Source organism: Amphiura filiformis, chromosome 18 (genome assembly GCF_039555335.1).
Source record: "Amphiura filiformis chromosome 18, Afil_fr2py, whole genome shotgun sequence".
NCBI classification, from domain to species: Eukaryota; Metazoa; Echinodermata; class Ophiuroidea; order Amphilepidida; family Amphiuridae; genus Amphiura; species Amphiura filiformis.
In genome coordinates, this window is record NC_092645.1 from 63,076,184 (window position 1) to 63,097,112 (window position 20,929).

The 20,929-nt window shown below is 37.5% G+C and overlaps 1 protein-coding gene across 1 annotated transcript in view; it reads left to right on the forward strand.

Moving 5' to 3' along the window:
• The window catches only part of LOC140139294 (uncharacterized), a 112,022-nt gene that overhangs the window by 34,093 nt on the left and 57,000 nt on the right, over window positions 1-20,929 (forward strand). Inside the window, exons 14-24 of the mRNA XM_072161073.1 lie at window positions 1,116-1,305; window positions 3,996-4,235; window positions 5,609-5,773; window positions 6,672-6,887; window positions 10,659-10,759; window positions 11,980-12,133; window positions 13,931-14,104; window positions 14,498-14,596; window positions 15,446-15,520; window positions 19,222-19,369; window positions 20,418-20,487. Of these exons, the coding sequence (XP_072017174.1) occupies window positions 1,116-1,305; window positions 3,996-4,235; window positions 5,609-5,773; window positions 6,672-6,887; window positions 10,659-10,759; window positions 11,980-12,133; window positions 13,931-14,104; window positions 14,498-14,596; window positions 15,446-15,520; window positions 19,222-19,369; window positions 20,418-20,487 (1,632 nt within the window). The remainder of the gene's footprint in view (window positions 1-1,115; window positions 1,306-3,995; window positions 4,236-5,608; window positions 5,774-6,671; window positions 6,888-10,658; window positions 10,760-11,979; window positions 12,134-13,930; window positions 14,105-14,497; window positions 14,597-15,445; window positions 15,521-19,221; window positions 19,370-20,417; window positions 20,488-20,929) is intronic.

Consider the following 20,929-nt stretch of genomic DNA (forward strand, 5'->3'; position numbering starts at 1 on the left):
TTAAATGCATTCGAAATCATATACCATGTTTCCATGGCAACGGTACAGGTCTAAATACGAGCTGGAGTTGGGCCCTTCTTCCACTAATATACTGCAAATGCCAATTCCGTAAGCAGATGTGTTATAAATAGCCACATAAATTTGGAAACATTAATTGCACAAGTAGAAGCATATAATATGTTAGCAAGAAAGTTTATTGTAGTGAAAAGCAGCTTTCATGGATATGAACAAAATTCCTCTTTAACCCAATAGTTGTGGAAGAAGGGTCCAACTCCATGGAGTTGGGCCTTTCTTCCATGAAAACCATGAATAAGTGTACGTGGAAGACTATTTAGGAAGTGGATTTTGGCTCATCTTTCACACATGAGGAAGAACAGTCTGCTGGCAATAAAATGCTGGGTCTAACTCATTTTTGTAAAAAATTGGATTTGGGGCTCTTCTTCCACTCAGGTATTCAATTATACATGTTCAATTAACTATATTGCATGTATCAGCAACCAGTTTTAGGGTCTTCTGGCAAAAGCATGGAGATCACCTTCTTTTGGGAGTGATCATTCAATGGCAGCACAACATTTAGTAATGTGACCATCAGCTATGATTTGCTTTCTAACTATTATCTTGTATTCCCTGTCTGTAGGTGGACATATCAGTCTTTGAGCCTCAAGTGATTCGCCTCAGTACAGGAGGAATCATCAGTGATGCAGTAGAATTCAATGGCAGCACAACGTTTAGTACTGTAAGCAATAATATGTTTTCTCACTTTTAACTCTTTGAATTTAACCTTTCATTCCCCATCTGTAGGTGGATATATCAGTCTTTGAACCTCAAGTGGTTCGCCTCAGTACAGGAGGGATCATCAGTGATGCAGTAGAATTCAATGGCAGCACAACGTTTAGTACTGTAAGCAATAATATGTTTTCTCACTTTTAACTCTTTGAATTTAACCTTTCATTCCCCATCTGTAGGTGGATATATCAGTCTTTGAACCTCAAGTGGTTCGCCTCAGTACAGGAGGAATCATCAGTGATGCAGTAGAATTCAATGGCAGCACAACATTTACCAATGTGACCATTACCAATGATATGCATTCTCACTTTTGAATTTCCCATCTGTAGGTGGATATATCAGTGTTTGAACCTCAAGTGATTCGCCTCAGTACAGGAGGGATCATCAGTGATGCAGTAGAATTCAATGGCAGCACAACATTTACCAATGTGACTATTACCAATGATTTGATCAATGAAGTGGACACGGCAGCGCTGATTGCAGATCTAGTCTTTGTAGATACTAATCAGACTATTAATGGTATGTTAGGGAATAAACTGGGATAGGCTATTCCAAGGCATGACCTTATCTTTCGCACAAGGGGTGTAGATTTCCCCGGTGGGTTCAGTCTTCACTGACAATGTGTACGCATGTTTTTCTAGGACTTTAGTCCGCGTTTTACCGCTACAGTTTTCGTTATTGTCCTCATTTCCCCGTGAAATAGGGGGAAAAATTCAAAAACATCCTTGAAATGGTAAAATTGGGGTATTCATTTCGGATAAGGGGTGAAATGAAAATGTGTCCTCAAAATGATAAAAATAGGGAGGTATTTGGGGCAAATTTTCCTTGATTTCCCAAAAATAGGGGTAAAATTGCTGCAAATGTCCTCTATTCCCCGTGAAATAGGGTCATTTTAAATCCTGGAGCAGTCATCGTCCTACCTTTAAATACAAACTGAACCCACCGGGGTGGATTTCATATGGAGTCTATACCACATGTGTGGAAGATTAATGTCATGACTTCCATGAGGGGTGTATGGACAGGCGTGCGACACTCGTTCATTTGCATGGCAAAATGACCCATTCATTGTGTTTGTTCATTTGTGTATGGAGAGCCATTATACTAGAAATACCTTTTAAAAGCATTAAATTGGTATCATCTTGGCAGCCCCTTGCACTGGAAAACCAGAATTTGTTATTTAAAAAGAACTGCAAATACAAACAAACCCAGATCCGCCTGATAAATGGGTTGCAAAATTGGTCTCGATTATTAATGAATTAAAAGAAACATACGGGATATAATGAACCATTGACCTGACGCCATGATGGCAGAATTTATTAGTCGTTTTATTCCATGTTTTTACCGTATATCAAAATCCCATTTCTTTAAGGGATCCAAAATGAGCGTTTATTGCGTTTCGACAGTATTTTTTGTGGGACATGAGAGCACCTCAGACCTATCGAATTGCATTCTGAATACGAAGCATGTCTTTCTGATATCAAATAATTTTTGTTTTTTTAAAATCACAATATAATTCAAATTTTATGACAAATTATAAAAATTTGATATTTTTCAAATTTTGATATATAACAGTCCTCGAAGTAAATTATATAAATCTAATGATATATTCTTAAAGTGTATGTAGCAGGGAGGAAAAGCCGACGGTCAATTGAAAATTTTGACCTTTCATATTGAAGATATGGATTTTTTCCCAAAAAGACCTAATTTTTTGGGTGTTTTGGGAAACAAAATCCATATCTTCAATATGAAAGGTCAAAATTTTCAATTGATTGTCGGCTTTTCATCCCACCTACATACACTTTAAGTATAAATCATCAGATTTATAAAGTTTACTTCAAGTACTGTTAAATATCAAAAATATCAATTTTTAATGATTTGCCATAAAATGTGTATCAAATTGCGAATTTCAAAAAATCAAAATTATTTGATATCAGAATGACATTCTTCGTATTCATAATGCAATTCGATATGTCTGATGTGCTCTAATGTCCCAAAATAAATACTGTCCAAACGTTCATACCCCAGCCCTTAAATTATAATGACTTATATTTTGCATCACAAACGAATACTAGTCTTTTCGATATTGAGCTTTTGTACAACTCATATAACATGTCACTAAAGCAGGTCATATGTACTGACCGTCTTCTATTGTATTTGTTCATCTGTGTATGGAGAGAAGAACGCCATTGAAACTCCATCCGTATTAGGGCGTAGTTCATTGAACTCACCGGATTGCTATTCCAAGTACTTTGATAATACAGATATGTACTAATGGGTCGAGGTGATTGCATTGAAAAACTAATCAATTATTCATAACAGTTACGTAATCAGTCATAGTGTGGACACTCTTCACTTGCAAACCATCAAAATTCGTAATCTTTTCGTGTTGGAAAAGAAACCATGTGAATAGAGTGCACTCTCAAGGATGTCTTCTCTCTGGTATGGATTTCAACTAGAATAGCCCAATCATAAATAATAAGTGGAAGTTGGGATGGTGCTATATAAGGGGAAGGTTTTCTATGGTGCACCAAGGAGGGGTAAGCAATGGGCTATTCAGTTGAAATCCATGTGCCCCTGTGGAGGATATGACCTTAATCTCCCATACAGGGGATGTGAATTTCAAATGGGATTGACCATTCAGGCAATGTGCACAGATCCCCTCCCAAAATGCTCTGCCGAAAAATGCTTTCTCCATTTTTAGCTTGCCACAATTCCCTACCCCTTTCAAGGTGCCCAAAAATATTTTGCTGTCACTTATCCAAAATTTTGTTTAAATATATGTGATATGTGTATAGTCACAGGGAAGTTTGTGTTTTTGTACTGTTTATTCACAATATTAAGATAAGTCAATAATATTATAGGCCTAATAGTTATATTGCAAAGTACCTAAACATTGAAAAATTGCTTTTCTTTTTCTTTTTCAAATTGAAAAGTTTTGCTCGTCATAATTATGATTATAGAATCTTTCTTGGCACGGGCGCTACCAACCCTAATTAAGCCACTAGCTCTTGCTTAGGATTTCTATGTATCATGCACATAAATAGGACTGGTTTGTCTCTATGTGGGGTGGGACCTGTGGGGTGGGACCTGTGGGGTTAAGGCATTTGCTTTTCATTGCACCTTAATATAGGCCTATTTGTTTTCTGTAATATTTTGTTTTTGATGGAAAATAAATAGACCGAAATTTGACAATTTTGTATATTTTACAGGAGCCAAGAATTTCACCCAAAACATGCACGTAAATGGCAAGCTTTCTGTTAGTGGAACCACCAATGGCATAGATGTGTCCGAGTACCTTGTTACCAAGTCAGCTGATCAGACCATAGAGCCTGATATCAAGTTGGAGAATCGGATGAGTGTGACTGGTGATGTGTCTGTGAGTGGGAATGTTAATGATGTGGATCTGTCTGCTGAAGCAATTCTAGATGAAGATAACCAGGTTATATCAGGTAGGTTACCTTATCAATAGATCACACCATACAGCCAGATATCAAGTTGGAGAATTGGATGAGTGTGACTGGTGATGTGTCTGTGAGTGGGAATGTTAATGATGTGGATCTGTCTGCTGAAGCAATTCTAGATGAAGATGACCAGGTTATATCAGGTATAGGTTACCTTATCAATAGATCAGACCATACAGCCTGATATCAAGATGGAGAATCGGATGAGTGTGACTGGTGATGTGTCTGTGAGTGGGAATGTTAATGATGTGGATCTGTCAGCTGAAGCAATTCTAGATGAAGATGACCAGGTTATATCAGGTAGGTTACCTTATCAATAGATCACACCATACAGCCTGATATCAAGTTGGAGAATTGGATGAGTGTGACTGGTGATGTGTCTGTGAGTGGGAATGTTAATGATGTGGATCTGTCTGCTGAAGCAATTCTAGATGAAGATGACCAGGTTATATCAGGTAGGACCAGTGGGATCCAGTGGGGTCTTTGCGAGGGAGGTTGACTCCCCCAAATGAGTTGGTTTGCTAACTCCCTAAAAGAACATTTCAACCTCCCTCCCTTGAACCGACCCCAAAAGAAAATTTTATCTAGATGTAATCTTACAAAACAAGGTGGAATCATCTGTGTAGAGTTAGAGATGGTTTTCACACTTAATTTGTTACCCAGGTCATCTAAAGTGGGCCAAATATTGACCCCTACCGTATTGATGGGAGTACTTGGTGACTGGCCAGAGAAAACAACTTTGAAACTATCTGTCAGGGTAGCTCCTTATCCAGGTGAGCAACCGGATATACTCCTTTTGAGCAAAGGCCATTATGTCAGACCTTTGTCAAATGCAGTGATATCCAGGACAATCAGGTGCGCTTCATTCCGGGGGGGGGGGGGGGACACTTCAATATGAAATGGATGTAGGTGTAGGGCTGGCACTTCCGCACAAGGGGCATTCGGTGAGAGCAAAATGTAAAAAATATGGGGTCATTGGGTGAGAGCCGAAACAGCGCCACAGAAACCTCGAAAATCAAATTTTTAGTTCTAAATGGCTTCAAATTTCTTTGTTTTTTCAAAATAAGTAACAAAATCAGTGATAAATGAAAATTGCTGTTCAAATTGAACTTGTAAGGGTCTTTGGGTGACAGATCAAATGGAAAAATAAGGGGTCTTCGGATGACAGAGCATCTGTTCGTAAAAATATGGGGTCTTTGGGTGACAGCAATGCTGAAAAAGGGGGTCTTAACAGCCCTACACGCATCGCCTCCAAAGTTGGAGTGCCCCCGGCTTCATTACCCTCCGAATTATCTTCTGAGGATTTAAGATGGTGGTGAAATTTAAATGTAATATTTCATTGTTGTATTTTTAACACTCAGGACAAGTTAATTTCACCAATAATGTGGAAGTTCGAAGCAACATAAACATGGAAACGGGTGCTACTGTATCTGGGGAAGACATCAGTGAGATTGACGATACATCCATGAAACTGACTGGGCCTCAGACGATCAATGGTGTCAAAACCTTTGAACAGAGTGTATCAGGTAAGTTGTGTAAGAGATGTTCTGCTCAGGAGGGGATGTGCAGCCACTGAAAATGGGCTATTCCAGTAAATACATAAGTTCCCCATTCATGTATGGAGAGCCTTGATCTGGCACCATACATGAATGGGGAATTGAACAACATTGTGTAAAGTTCGAATGTAAGTTCATACGAGCTGGTGATACAGTTTCAAAAAGTTTAAACGGTCTTTCAGCACAGAGATCTAACTAACCTTGAATTTTCTATGTGTGACGCATCTTCATCAGAAGTCCCAATTAATAAGATGTTGTAATGGACTTACCCTTTTGTTGACCATTGGCAACTTTCTGTCAAATGAGGGCGTTGTATCAGGTTGGTAATTCCAGTTCTTGATCACGATTTAGTTCTGGCGATTTCTTCTCGATCTGATCTAAGGTTTTAGCCAAGGATGATAGAGTACCCCTGTTTAGTGCGGAGGCCCTCCAGATCAAGAAGAAATCGCCAGAACTAAATCGTGATTAAGGACTGGAATTGTAAACCTTATATAACACCCTCATTCGACCAAAAGTCGCCAATGGTCAACAAAAGGGCAAGTCCATCGCAACATCTTGGGACTTCTGATGAAGATGCGTCACACATAGAAAATTTAAGGTTAGTTAGATCTCTGTGCTGATAGTCAGTTTAAACTTTTTGAAATTGTGTAAAGTTCCTTTCATTTCAGTTCAAGTTCTGCTTGCATATGATGGAACTGTCCCCAGTAAAAAGCCAAAATGTCCATGCACTTTATGCAACAATTTTGTGCCAAATTTATTGATTAATATGCATGCCTCCCCAAATGCCCCCCTCCCCTGAAAAATTCCTGCACCACCACTGGTAATGAGCAAATAGCTGGACTGGTAATGTTTTTTTTATATCTTTCAGTTAATGGAGGTGCCACAGTAGAGGGCTTAATAAATAACTTCAACATAACTGTCCTTCATGATGACATCGTCTCACTTTCTCGAGCTCAGACCTTTGACCTTTCAACCCAGGTCAGAAGTAACATTACTTTGCAGGGTGCTGTGACATTATCGAGCACTATTGACTCATTTTTGCTGAGCAACTTTACTCTGCTGAATAGTGTGGAAGCTATACAAGGTGAGTACAAATATATATAATATTTTAACATAATTGAAATTTTTTCAATAATTTTTTTGGTGATTTTACAAACTTTTTGGCATTTTTACAAAAATTTGGCAATTTTATAAAAAAATTTTACAAAAACTTGTGCGTTTTCATATAAATTTGGGCAATTTTAGACATTTTTATGCGATTTTACAAAAAAATTGGCGTTTTTATGAGAGTTTGCAGTTTTGCAAATTCCCTCATTTTCCTGTTTTCATTGGGCTGTTCTTTTTAAATTCCACACCCCCTGTGGAAGATTTTGGAAATGTCTTCCATGGGGGGGGGGGAGTATGAATTTTAAATAGAATGAACACATTAGGCAGCTCCATTTCTAAGTGAATGAAGAAATTTTTATATTGGGGTCCCACTTGGAGTGTCGAATGCAGATGACAAGTTTGAAAAAATGTTTAAAAACTAACATTTCAGAACTGATGTACATTTCCATGACCATATTTGAAATCGGCATGAGAAATACATTAAAATGAGTACAAAGAAGCCTAGTATTGGTTCAGTGGTTCTTGAGATTTTAATAATCTTTATGTTGAAGCATATGGCTAGACAGCTGCTAGAATGCAGAGCATCAACAACCTGATACTGTAAAAGTTGACACTTTGGCGCTACATTTTATTTCCCGCTTTTAGCATTAGGCCAAAAAAAAAAGGTTCGCTCTCAAAGCTTATGCTGCTTTGTAAAATCCCACGATTTGACAAAAACAAATGCGAAATTTTTTATTTCAAAAAAAAAAATTTTTTTATAGTTTTTTCCTGAAAAAATCGGCGAAAACCGGGTTGGTACAATTTGTGACCCTACTTCTCATACCCCACTTTTCATACCCCACTTGACCCGACTTTTTTTCGTTACAATAAATCTGTTTAAATATTTCAATGAATACTAAATAAAGTGTAAATGAAGTATACCGAATTGACATGGCTAAATCAGTGTGATTAGTGAAATATCATATTTTCAAAGATATTGTTCATAAACCTCGCTCTTCCTCGTTCGCTGCCATAATCTCCAAACCAGTCGCTTGTAAGCTGTCGCATTAAGGTGGTATTTGAGGCATTTTGGAAGTGCTCTATGCATGTTAAAAATAATAGACTAAATGGGTAGGGCAAAGAACACTGATCAATACGCCTTACGTTTTAAGCTAATCAGACATATGGTTTTTATAATACACACAATTATATCTTTGCATTGTTTTATTTTTTTATCAATAATCAATGAACCAATATGACTAGAAAGTGCTCATTAATATTCAATAACATTTTTATTTAATAGAATACTGGTTTCAAACTTGGTCAAAGTGTTCCTAATGACTTCCAGATAATTAATTAATTAGCTGCTCTACTTTGTTTTGCATAATTAATTTTTTCTATTCAAAAGCTTACAGGGTAGTATTTGCACTTATTGAGAACATTTTGATAAGATTGTTGGTTAAAAGTGATAATATACCTAATTAAAATGAACATATCTAATCAACATGAAATAGTTACGGGATCAAAAATCGGGGATTCTATTCTATTCAGAAAATGAATAGTGTGAAATTAGAGTGAACGCTTTTTTAATTTCTGTTGACTATTTAGAAGCCGACGGGGCAACTATTAAAGTTTAGGCCAAATAAAAAAATAAACATGTTTCACATCCCCTCCCGCTTCCTTTTTGAGGTTTCTTCAATTTTATTTATTTATCTTTTTAAATTCAGTTATAACTTTTCAAAAAGTATGTCTAGGAAGTAGAGATGCTTTCTATAGCCCTTGCTAATATACAAAAAACACTTTTATAAGGTTTTGTGAGAGTTAGAGGGATCTCTCAGAACAACAAATAAAAAGAGGCCTCCTCCTTTTTCCATGCATTATTGTTTACGCTAAAACAGCTCGAATTATGGGTATTTACACCGATTTTGCGATAAAAATAAAAAATAAAAAGCCCCCTCTTCCTCCTCTTTTTCAAAAACCCGGACGTGAAACATGTTATTTTACTTGGCCTTAAGCTACTTAGAATATTTGCACTTGAATAAAAACATCCATTAGTTCATTTTGTTGAATGCCAATAATGAGTCTCCCCCATGTTTCTACCCCGGGTTTCTACTTTTCATGTTACTCTGGTTATTCGTTAACGAAAGTAGTACACCTAAATGATAAAATTCTTTTATTTTGAATGCCAATATAAATGTACCTCCCCATGCATTGTGCTTCAATTTTTATGTCGCTCTGGTTTATATTAAAAGTACTTCAGTTTCCGTCTTAGAGATGTGGCGACCACACTATTAACTCAAAATGGAAATAAACTCTTCCGAAAGTAATAAAATATCTATATTTTAAAGACTACTATTAATTAAAAAGTTAGGCCTAAAACGAATTAGACCTAGTCAAACAAATCAAACTCTAATAATTTATTTTTAAATTACATACCTAAAAATCTTCTGAAAGTCACAAACGGTTTTGTCTCAGCCATTTATTAATTTCTATAATATGCCTCAAATACCACCTTAAGATCTACTCATGACGACATCATAAACTTATTTTTTATTGTCATTGCATATGTAGTAGGCCTATTTAACTATTTTACTGCTAGCAACATTTGGCATTTATTTAACATTGACATCAACGTATACAGCTGTATAGGGCTACCACCACACCAGGCTCAACCAAGTTTAATATAGCAGATAAAGGGCAACCAGTTATTGACTTTTCTCCTGGTAATTAGTCAATAAGCAAAACACCCATGGTGTGCTCATGGTCTGAGCAAATATTAAAGTCCGGGTGATTTGTATTGCACAGGGCTCAAAACTCATCAATGCTAATTTTATCTCAACATCGCTGAACGAGGCTTTAAAATTTGCGTTAAAAAATGCTTGAAAATTATGTTTTTTTAATCGATAATAAAGGAAATGTGTATGGCATTTGTTCAAGATTTGATTACCTACTGAATACACTGCGAATATCTCACAAAACTAAAAAAATAAGTCTGGTCAGGTGGGGTATGAAAAGTGGGGTATGAGAAGTAGGGTCACAAATTGTACCAACCCGCGAAAATCAGACTTTTTTCTCAAAATACCATGAAAAAAAGTCGGGAATAAAAAAACAAACAAAAAAACAATCACATTTCGCATTTGTTTTAAATTTCTTGTGAGCTTTGAGACGAACCTTTTTTTTTTTTTTTTTTGGCCTTACAAGCTAATACCGCGAAAATAACAACACAAATATATTCCTTCTGTGTTTAGGTCAATGTAAGGAAACTTAGGGAAAGTTCAAAATTGGCAAAGCTCGAAAATTAATTGTGCGAAAATGCCAACTTTTACTGTAAGGCCCTTCACAATTAATTCTTAGTTTCCTGTTTCATGGTTGAAAACCAGGGATGAGGCGACTTTTAATTAATTATCTTTTATTTTCTTTATTTTAAAATAAGTGGTCGCAACCTACATCAAGCCATTTTGACAAGGAGCATGCATTTAATTATTTTACTACTATGTTTGATTTTATACATTAGTAATGGTACAATTAGGTTCTATGTTTATTCATCATTATAGATGATATGATCAAAGTCAGAAAGTAGCAAATGGTAGTCATTAAAAGTTATTTTTAAAGAGAAAATCCAAAATATAAATAAAATAATGAAATATTTTGCAATTCTCTACTTTGGACGCGGGCGGGAAACAGGAAACTAAGAATCAATTGTAATTGGCCTAATCAATATTATTTCTCAGTGTATAATATATGCTATCATCTCTCTCGTTCCATTCAGGTCATAAGACATTCCTGGATAAAATGCAAATAAATGGCAATTTGAATATAACTGATGGCAACCTTGTGAATTCAGTCTACCTTCCAGATCTGGATAGCAAGGTATGAGTATTAACCCTAACACACATAGATACCATAAAAGACCTTGATGAAAACCACTGAGCATGTACGAATCCCAGGGTCTGCGATCATGCAATCACCTTAAGTGTTATATGCTCATGGAATCGCTGCCTGTGGCATCGTAACTCATGTGGCTACCAGTAGGTGATCGTGTGCTTGGCATACGGGGGTCTAAGGTTCGCATCCCGGGGGTGCCAAGTGACTTTTGTTCATCTTCTGTCCTTTTTCATTTCTTAATTCTTCCAATAGCAAAAAGCAGGGTTCAGTGTTAGACTATTACAGTTGAAATCTGTACATCCCATGTGGAAGGCATGACCTTAATCTCCCATAGGGGTGTAGATTTCAAATTCAGGCAACACCATTTAGGGACCGATCGCTTTTTATGGCACACCATTTAGGGACCGATCGCTTTTTTTGGCAGAGGGGATTGGACGTTTTGAAAAAAATATCGACAAAAAAAATTGTGTTCCCACCTTGCGTCCGCTCAAAATTTTCGGATTCCCCCCTTTTTTCCCAAATTTCTCCATTTAAAACTTAACAATCCCCCTGCTGGTTCCATGAAAAATTTTGCGTTTCCCCCCCCCTCAAGACCCCCCCTCGAAATGCCCATATCCCCCTGTCGTAAATAACGATTGCTCCATTTTCATCCATACAAAACGGCAAAGGTATGGAGGATTTTTGAATTGCAAACAAATTGTGTAATTTTAAAGGCACATATAAAATTAACAGATGTGGAAATAGGAGTATAAACTGACCAGTAGGTACCAGTTGTAGTCCTACTAATTCATGGCATTAAAGTTAGCCAATATTAGCAAGACTATCCTTGCCTTCAAGGTGAAACAAACCTACTCATGTTACCCTCTGGCCATGGGCTGACCTGGTGTCAGATCTTACCCAGGGAAAGATGACATTCCAATATATGCCTTTTAAGCCAATTGGTGCAATATTCAAATTATTTGATTAATTTAAACAATTTCCAACTGGTAGCCTGGATACTGATATTGGACTGTCATTCCTGAAATTTGCTACAAAAATTACCTTTTGCAGAGTCTTGATTTGCAGTGACTGACTTGTAATGTTTTTGTTTGTAATGTTTGTACCGTTTCCATGTTCCATGATGTGTAAGCCTCTTCTCTTATTTATAGCCTTTAATCGGATTTTACATGTTAACTCTTCCAATGTTTTCTCATGGAATCTCTCAGGTTTTGCGGAACATTAACGACCAGACCATTCAAGCCCCAATGACTTTCAACTCTGACATTTATGTCAAAGGTCATACTGCCGTTGCTAGTCTTGTGAGTGCATTGAACTTGACTGCAGACCTTGTCACTTTGGATCAGCCTCAAGATATATATGGTAGGTCATGACCCTTCCCAGAATCCTTTGCAACATCGATACATCACATTATTTTGTCTTGACACTCTAATAACTTTGTTTTCATGTTTACATTTAAACCCAGTGGAGTCAGTCGATCTTCATTACTGACAATAGGTACGCATGATATGGTTCCAATTACGGGTGCTTTTCAAGAAATACCTGGAATTTTGCCAGACAAATTGTCTACGATTATCCAAATTAGGGGTGTTTTGGAGCAATGTCCTCAAAATGATAAAATAGGGGGTATTTGGGTGCAAATTTACCTTGATTTTATGCAAAATAAGGGTTAGAATAGCTGCAAATGTCCTTGATTCCCATGAAATAAGGGGTCATTTTCAAATCCTGGAACGTCCTACCTTTAAATACAAACTGAACCAACCAGGATTTCAAATGTCATGAGTAGGCCTAGAGAAGATATCTGGCTTTCAAGAATCCTTTGTGATACATTGCCTTATTTTGTCTGATACTCCTATTAATTTGTACAGTGGCGGCACCATGGGGGGGGGGGCAAATCCCCCTCTTGCCCCCTCCCGTCCCCCCAGTAAAACCCAAATTTACTGAAAATTTCCACTTTTTGTGGCAATTTTGAGACAAATTTGTTGATTTTGCCCACCCCCTCTGAAATTCACTTTGCTCCCTCAATTCCCCCCTGGCAAAAAAAATTACTAGTGCAGCCACTGTTTGTACATGTCCCACTTGTTTTCATGTTGAGAATAGACTGGCTAAAATGGGCCTATTCGGTCGATCGGCATGAGGTCACTTGTGATAGATCGCTTCTTGCCATTGGTTGTGTTTGCCAGGATTTGGCTGTTCCATCTCACGCCATCTGACCGAAGGGATGCTTTCTGTTGCACTACATGAGGAAAATCACAAAACATGCCATAAAATAAATACCTCTTTATGAAACAATTACAAAACTTAGATTATTTTATATAGGAAATCAAGATGTAAATTGACTCATTTGCATAACAAGGAAGGGCTGAGTGCAAAAATTGATTTGTTGCAAGTAGCTTTTTTTTTCATTTTTCTCAGGCCTGTACGCAGGGGGGCAACATTGCGGCAAGTCTAAAAAACGTCCCAAAATATCACAATCACAAAAATCATGTTTTTACACCTTTTTGGTCAAAAAAGGTACAAATTTTGGGAAGAAAGTCACTTTTCTAAAAAGTGCCCCCACCCCTGGAAAAAGGTCCACTTTTTCAAAATCGGCCCCCCCCCCAAAAAAAAATCCTGCGTACAGGCCCGATTCTTCTCAATCCTGTTTTGTTTCCCTTCATATAAGCCAGCATGCTTATATAGGCTTTTACGGCTTGGCTTCAGCATTTTGCTTGAGCCTGGTCCCATCAGGACCCAAGCGTGTGTCCGCCCTGCAACCAGTTTAAACAAACAAGGAACAATACCCTTTTGATCAATTTAGTTGACACCAGGTTTCTCATGAACTTGTCCAAGTTAAACTATTCAAAATAGACCCATCAGAAAGAGGATGCAAGAGAATCTTTTTTGGGGGAGGAGAGTCCACATTTTGGAAATTCTGGCTACATGGGTAATTCTCGCATTTCACAATACGATGCGCCGCCAGCGATTGCTCTTGGCAGTTAAATTTTTGACTCTAGAGTCTACATCGCCGTTTTAGCTGCTATTGAACTTCGTGAGTGTGATAATATAATTATGTTGAAGCTGCATCGTATTGTGAAACGCGAGAATTATTGTTATGCTTTGCAGCCCTCAGTAGATCTGTTTATGAATTTGTTATAATTTTCTTGTTTCTCAAAACAGGCCTGAAGACTTTCACCACAGACTCTGTCTCTATACAGGGACTTCTCTTGGTTGAGAAGGTGAATGTCACGGAGCTTATTAATGGAGATGATGTTGTGGATATAGTGGATAGGGCTAACTTGAATGGTCGCGATGGTGATGTGGAAGGTATCAAAACATTTAACAATATTGATGGTAAGTCTTGCATATGGCTATTCATTATGGACCACACATATAGCCTCATCCCAATGGCATATGTCAATAACCTCAACTGAAGTGCAAAAGTTGACCTCATGTTGCAGAGCATGTGCTATTTTGGGATTTTTTTTAATACTTTCAGAAATTTGGGGTGTGTGTGTGGGGGGAAGGGGGCAAAGTTTTGGGTTACTATTGAATGATCTAGATATATGATGCGAGCATATTGAGCAGGAAATTTTGCATATTTGAACATTCCCTCTCAAGACTTCCCCCAAAAAAAAAAATATATTAAAACTCCTGCTCACCCCTGGCGTAAATATTGAACATTACCTTATTTTTGCATTGAACAACAAAGCGACATGTTCTAAATATTATTCCTTTTTTATACAGTTATCGGCAATTTGGAATTTGAAGGCAATGTGAATGAAGTGACCCTGCAAGAATTCAATACTAGTGTAGTCAAGCTGGATGAGGCACAAACCATTACTGGTGAGTTATGTGTATAAGGCAATGTGAATGAGGTGACCCTGCAAGAATTCAATGCTAGTGTAGTCAAGCTGGATGAGGCACAAACCATTACTGGTGAGTTATGTGTATAAGGCAATGTGAATGAGGTGACCCTGCAAGAATTCAATACTAGTGTAGTCAAGCTGGATGAGGCACAAACCATTACTGGTGAGTTATGTGTATAAGGCAATGTGAATGAGGTGACCCTGCAAGAATTCAATGCTAGTGTAGTCAAGCTGGATGAGGCACAAACCATTACTGGTGAGTTATGTGTATAAAGCAATGTGAATGAGGTGACCCTGCAAGAATTCAATACTAGTGTAGTCAAGCTGGATGAGGCACAAACCATTACTGGCGAGTTATGTGTATAAGGCAATGTGAATGAGGTGACCCTGCAAGAATTCAATACTAGTGTAGTCAAGCTGGATGAGGCACAAACCATTACTGGTGAGTTATGTGTATAAGGCAATGTGAATGAGGTAACCCTGCAAGAATTCAATGCTAGTGTAGTCAAGCTGGATGAGGCACAAACCATTACTGGCGAGTTATGTGTATAAGGCAATGTGAATGAGGTGACCCTGTAAGAATTCAATACTAGTGTAGTCAAGCTGGATGAGGCACAAACCATTACTGGTGAGTTATGTGTATAAGGCAATGTGAATGAGGTGACCCTGTAAGAATTCAATGTAGTCAAGCTGGATGAGGCACAAACCATTACTGGTGAGTTATGTGTATAAGGCAATGTGAATGAGGTGACCCTGTAAGAATTCAATACTAGTGTAGTCAAGCTGGATGAGGCACAAACCATTACTGGTGAGTTATGTGTATAAGGCAATGTGAATGAGGTGACCCTGCAAGAATTCAATACTAATGTAGTCAAGCTGGATGAGGCACAAACCATTACTGGTGAGTTATGTGTATATTGAAGCATCTGCATTCAACCTGTGAATGGAGGTATACATTATGTGACCCGTTCTGACAAAACCAGGAATAAGTTGCATTTTTGACATTTCATGATTTGAATAAAAATGCAAGCACTAGACAATAAGCTTTAAAATGTTACCCAAAATAGCATCAATACTTAACAAGATATCGATAATTTTGTAAATAATACCTTGATATTTTTGCTAAATTGCTATTTTGAGTCATGGGCCAATTAGTTTCCTGCCTTACACAGGATTGAATAGGGATTATCATAGTTCAACTAATATTTATTGATTAAATAAACCTCTTTTTAATAAGTACTTTCAGGGATTTGAAAGTCCACCTAGTCCCACAGTCAAATACCATGAAATTAAGAATTCCAAAGTTTGATTGTTTTTATGGGAATGTCATCTTTAAAGGCCTATAACTCAAAAACATATCTGGCGACTTGTTCTGGGTTTTGTTGGAACTGCTCACATTTGTGGGTGTGGGTACATTTGCAATTGAGCTGATGCATACACAAAACTAGAGTCAACAGACGCTGATACAAGCCGCAATTTGATTCTATAACTTGACCCCTGGGTTACGGATGGGGTCAACTGCTCTTGCATTGTGCTTAGGAGGTCATAAGAAATATTCCTGGTGAATTTCAGCTTAATCGGAACTTATACATGGATTTTGATTTTTTGAAAATTTTGATTGACCTTTTGACCCCTTTAATGACCTTTGACCTCAATGAAAAAAAAACCTTGTGTACACCGACAAAATGCATTGTTCCAATTTTAATTAAAAAATACTAACATGTTTAGTTCTCGAGATAAAAATTCTTGAAGTTATTCAGCTAAAAACAGGAAGTGACCCCTTAATGACCTTTGACCCCCAAAATAAAAAATACCATGCATACATCAGGGAACACTAATTCATGTATGTTGGTTATATTATTCTGGTCTGTTTACATTTTGAAATAAAAATGTTTTGAACATTTTGATAATTTTGGTTTTTGACCGGAAGTAACCCCTTAATGACCTTTGACCCCGAAACTGTAGGCATCCTAAAGACCCTGGCTAATAGCAATGCATGTGTGTTAATGGCGACTCTCTGCTATGTAATTTGTACAGACAGTGATTTTTTGAATATTTTTTACAAATTTTTCAGATTTTGACCGAAATGACCCCTTAATGACCTTTGACCTCAATTCTTTTAGGAAGTTTTAAGCACTGCCACATGTTGATTCATATGCATGAGTCACATGATCATTGCATGTAATTTGTGGAAGGAGTAGCATTTTTGTGAAATCAAAATTTTGGCCATAAGGTCAAGGTCAAAGGTCACAGTCAGGTCAAAGTCAAATGTAAGGTTTGGCCTAGTCCAGTGGTCATTTGGCTCAAGTATGGTTGAAATCTGTCGAAGCATAAGAGAGCTAGGGCGAAACGTGGCAAGTCACGCAAAATGTCACGAGTTGCCAGAAGAAGAAGAAAGAATTGAGAAGAGACAGAACAAGCCGACATCCGTCGTCGGCTTGTAAATATCATCAAGTGGCACCCAGAGGGGCCACTCAAATTTCAGTGTACACACATGTGTGTCCAGAGATTTTCAAAACATACCCTAAACAGGATTTGCACTTTTGAGCAAAATGCACCTCTAAGCAGGAATTTAGCAGGGTTTCGCAAACTATTTTACCCCCGAAACAGGACTGTACCTAAAAGATAACCCTAAGCAGGATTTTATCTGAAAGGTACCACCCTTACAGGTTTTTGATAAAATGTTTTTGTTTATAACTTTCTACTATTCATGTTTGGGTGATGTTCCCGATGCCAGGGAAACAGGCTTTGTGAAATAGCGGGATCATTAAAATGACTCCTAAACACTAACAAGAAGGTTAAAATCTATTTTCTTGAAAACAGGCTTTGCGTTCAACTCCCGACAAGGACCCTTAAGTCACATTTTTCTGGTCAAGCATGTGTACACTGACACTTGAGTGCCCCGGAAGTGACGCAACAAGATAGCCAAGTGGGTCTACAATCAGTCCGGTCCGACTGCCTGATCAGGAAGTACTGCCGAATCAGGCAGCATGTTGCCGAGTTAGGCAACACAGGCTTTGGTAACCCTTCCGAATTCGACGGACTAAGGACTAAATTGTTCATGGTGATTTTATAAAAGATCGGGAAATTTTACTACTAATTGTACATTCATTGATAATTTTATATATTTTACCTACTTTACTCTAAACCAAGAAATAACGGTATATTAAAAGATGCTCTATTTGAAATAGAGCATTGCATTGTGGATACCATAATGCCTGACTTCGGCAACATACTGCCTGATTCGGTAGTACTTCCTGATCAGGCAGTCAGACCGGACTGACAATTTAGATCTTTTGGTGTGCAATGTGCTCTAAGATGCGTAGGTCCTGTTTTTGTTTTTTTCATTGAAATGTATTCTAATGCCTGCAACTGGAATATCACATGTTGTGCATATGTAGAGTGGGTTTTTGTTTGCTTTGATATTCAATATTTTGTAAGGGAACAAACCATAATTTTGATGACATCCTATATATGAGCGTCATTTGGTTGGGGGAGGGGTCAAAAGTGTGATTATACATTATTTTATTAAATGCTAGGTAAAACATCCGTTGGGTTTGAATTAGGCTAAAAAAAATAATACTATGTCTCAAAGCCCATGGCAGTTTAAAAAATGAATGCGGAATGAGGTTTTTTCTAAGATTTTTATTAAACAAAAGTAGGAACTAAGATGTCATTTTCAATTGTTCAAAAGTACACAGTATGAAATTATGGTTGATATACACAATTGAAGTACAAACATCAATTGCTTTATACCTAAGTAATGAGCATATCGAATCAAGTAACTTTTCTTCCAAATTTGCCTCAAAATTCCATGATTTTACGGCAAAAAAAAATAAAAAATTAATATGCCGTTTCAGCCAACATGGACACGCTAAGAAAAAACTAACACTCGTGGGCTTTGAGATATAACTATTTTTTAGGCTTATCAACATTTCAAACTTGCATTAAAGGGAGGGAGGGAGGGGTGAGCCTCCCAACTTTCATTAAACAGTCTATAATATCGAATTGATTAATTCGAATTAAACAATTCATTGATGTTAGCACTGGGTAGTAGCCATTACTGCCAGCAGACAGGAAGTCTAGAAAGTTGACCTCAATGCTGTAGGTGGTCTTCCTGTACTTTTGAATGGGACAGCAGTAACCTTGGGCATGTTTTAGACCAAAATTTTGGATTTTTCAGATTTTTTTCTAAGTTTGTGAGAGCATAACAAAACTATCCGTCGATGGATGTTTATTTCAGTCAGTAAATATTTTTTAAATTAAGTTTTTCATAACATATTAAAAAGGCAGAGACCCCTGCTGTATAATAAATTAGCTAGGTAAGTTTTGAGTAACCTTGATGAAAATGATCAAAAAAGTGCCTATTCAATTGTGTGAGTACGGTCCATCACCCGTCACTCGGTAGTCTTGTAACATGTCTAATGGCGCTGCCCATGGCCACTCGATGAATTGTTTAATTCTAATTAATCAATTCGATATTATAGACTGATTAGAGGGAGGGGTGAGCCTCCCAACTAAGTTTCATTTATAGGTGGTGATTCTACCTTTAGATTGGTCCCTTATTTATTACCATGTTTCTTGCTGCTTCTTGTTGTACAGGGAACATTACTTTCAGTTCAGATTTTCATATTCTTAGTGATATGAGTATTGCTGGTAACCTGAATGGAGTAGATATCGGAACTAGGAGTCCTCTTGTGGTGCTCAAAGATGAAAATGGAACTGTATCGGGTAGTAAACTACTCAACAGGTAATAATGCTATTCCAGTTGAAATCCACATTACCCCTGTCTAAGATTTTGGAAATATCTTCCATTGACTTTGTGTTGTGATCATAATTGATCGTGGTTCAGAACACAGTGAACCAGTTGATATGGCAACGATCGATTTTGACGGCACACTACGACGGCAAATTGGGTCTTCAACTTGGAGCATTATCTGCACAGTGCATCCAGTGTGTGGCTGAAGATGTGAGTGGTTGGGTGCCCGGTGGGGTCACTCCCTGGCAGGGGGGGACGCATAGGACCGTTACCACAAGTACAAATTACCCCCTTTTGCAGTCGATTTCAAGGACAAATCATGAAATTTTACCCCCTTTTTTTACTCCAAAACAAGGACAAAATGGTACTCTGAAACACCCCTATTTTTTAGATTTCGTGGACACATTTGCAATTTTGACCCTATTTCAACATTTCAAGGAAGGGATTTTTAGGCATATGAACATTTTTTTTCAGTAATTAACAAGGGCATCACAGAATTCAAATAGTAGGCTACCCCTTGCATATAAATCAGAACCGAGAACAATATTGATCACGGGATGAGTACAAAGTAGGAAACCAAATTTATTCCTGTGATTTTATTTTATCTGGCCACGGGATCAGGAGAAAATAATAAGAACCCCTTTTTCAATTTCGCAGACATTTGTGCAATAAAACACCCCTATTTTTCCAATTTCACGGACAATTTTGTCCGCGGACATGCCCTAAAAATGACCCCTTTTTCCTTGATTTTGGTAACGATCGTGCGGTCAGTATTGCAAGTTGAGTGACCCCACCGGGGTTGGGTGGGGGTGTGTGAGCAGGTTGAGTGGGTTGTTGATGGGTTGGTTTGTGGGGGAGTGAACAGGGAGTGAAAAGTTATTCGACTGAGGGCACAAATACTAGGCTTGGCTTGTTTGTACTCATTTTAAATTTTGTAACCTGTCGTCTGCAGTTAACAACCACGTGAAGAGAGTTAAGCTAGATTTTGAGCCATTTTGTATGTTTCTAATCCATATTGTACTTTCTCTCTTTCCTATAGTGACTTGACTATTCAGGGTGATCTTAATGTTGCTGAATTAGTGAATGGTGTTGACATACCATACCTGGATGTAAGTACATACATTTTCAATTTTTTTTTGGGGGGGGGGCAAAATCAACAAATTTTGAACAAAATTGCTGCAAAAAGTGAAGTTGTTGTTTTTTCAAACAGGTGAACCACAAGTGAATGAAGTTCAGGTTTAAAGATGGCGTACTACCAACTTTTGAAACGTGGTTAAAATTTAGAATTTTTTACCCAAATTGTCTTTATTTTGACAAATTCCCCCCCCCATTTTGGCTAGATTGAGGCTAAATTGGGCTAATTTCCAGAAAAAAAATGAGAAAATCTTGAAAAATGGACCCATCCATATATCAAAATTGGCCTAGAAAAAAATTTGTCATTGAAGACAGAAAATGCTACCCATGTTTGCGGCACATCACCTTGTAGTAATTTGTACCGAGTATACTCGGATGGTCAAGAAGTTTTAAATGTACCAATTTATTCTAACATGT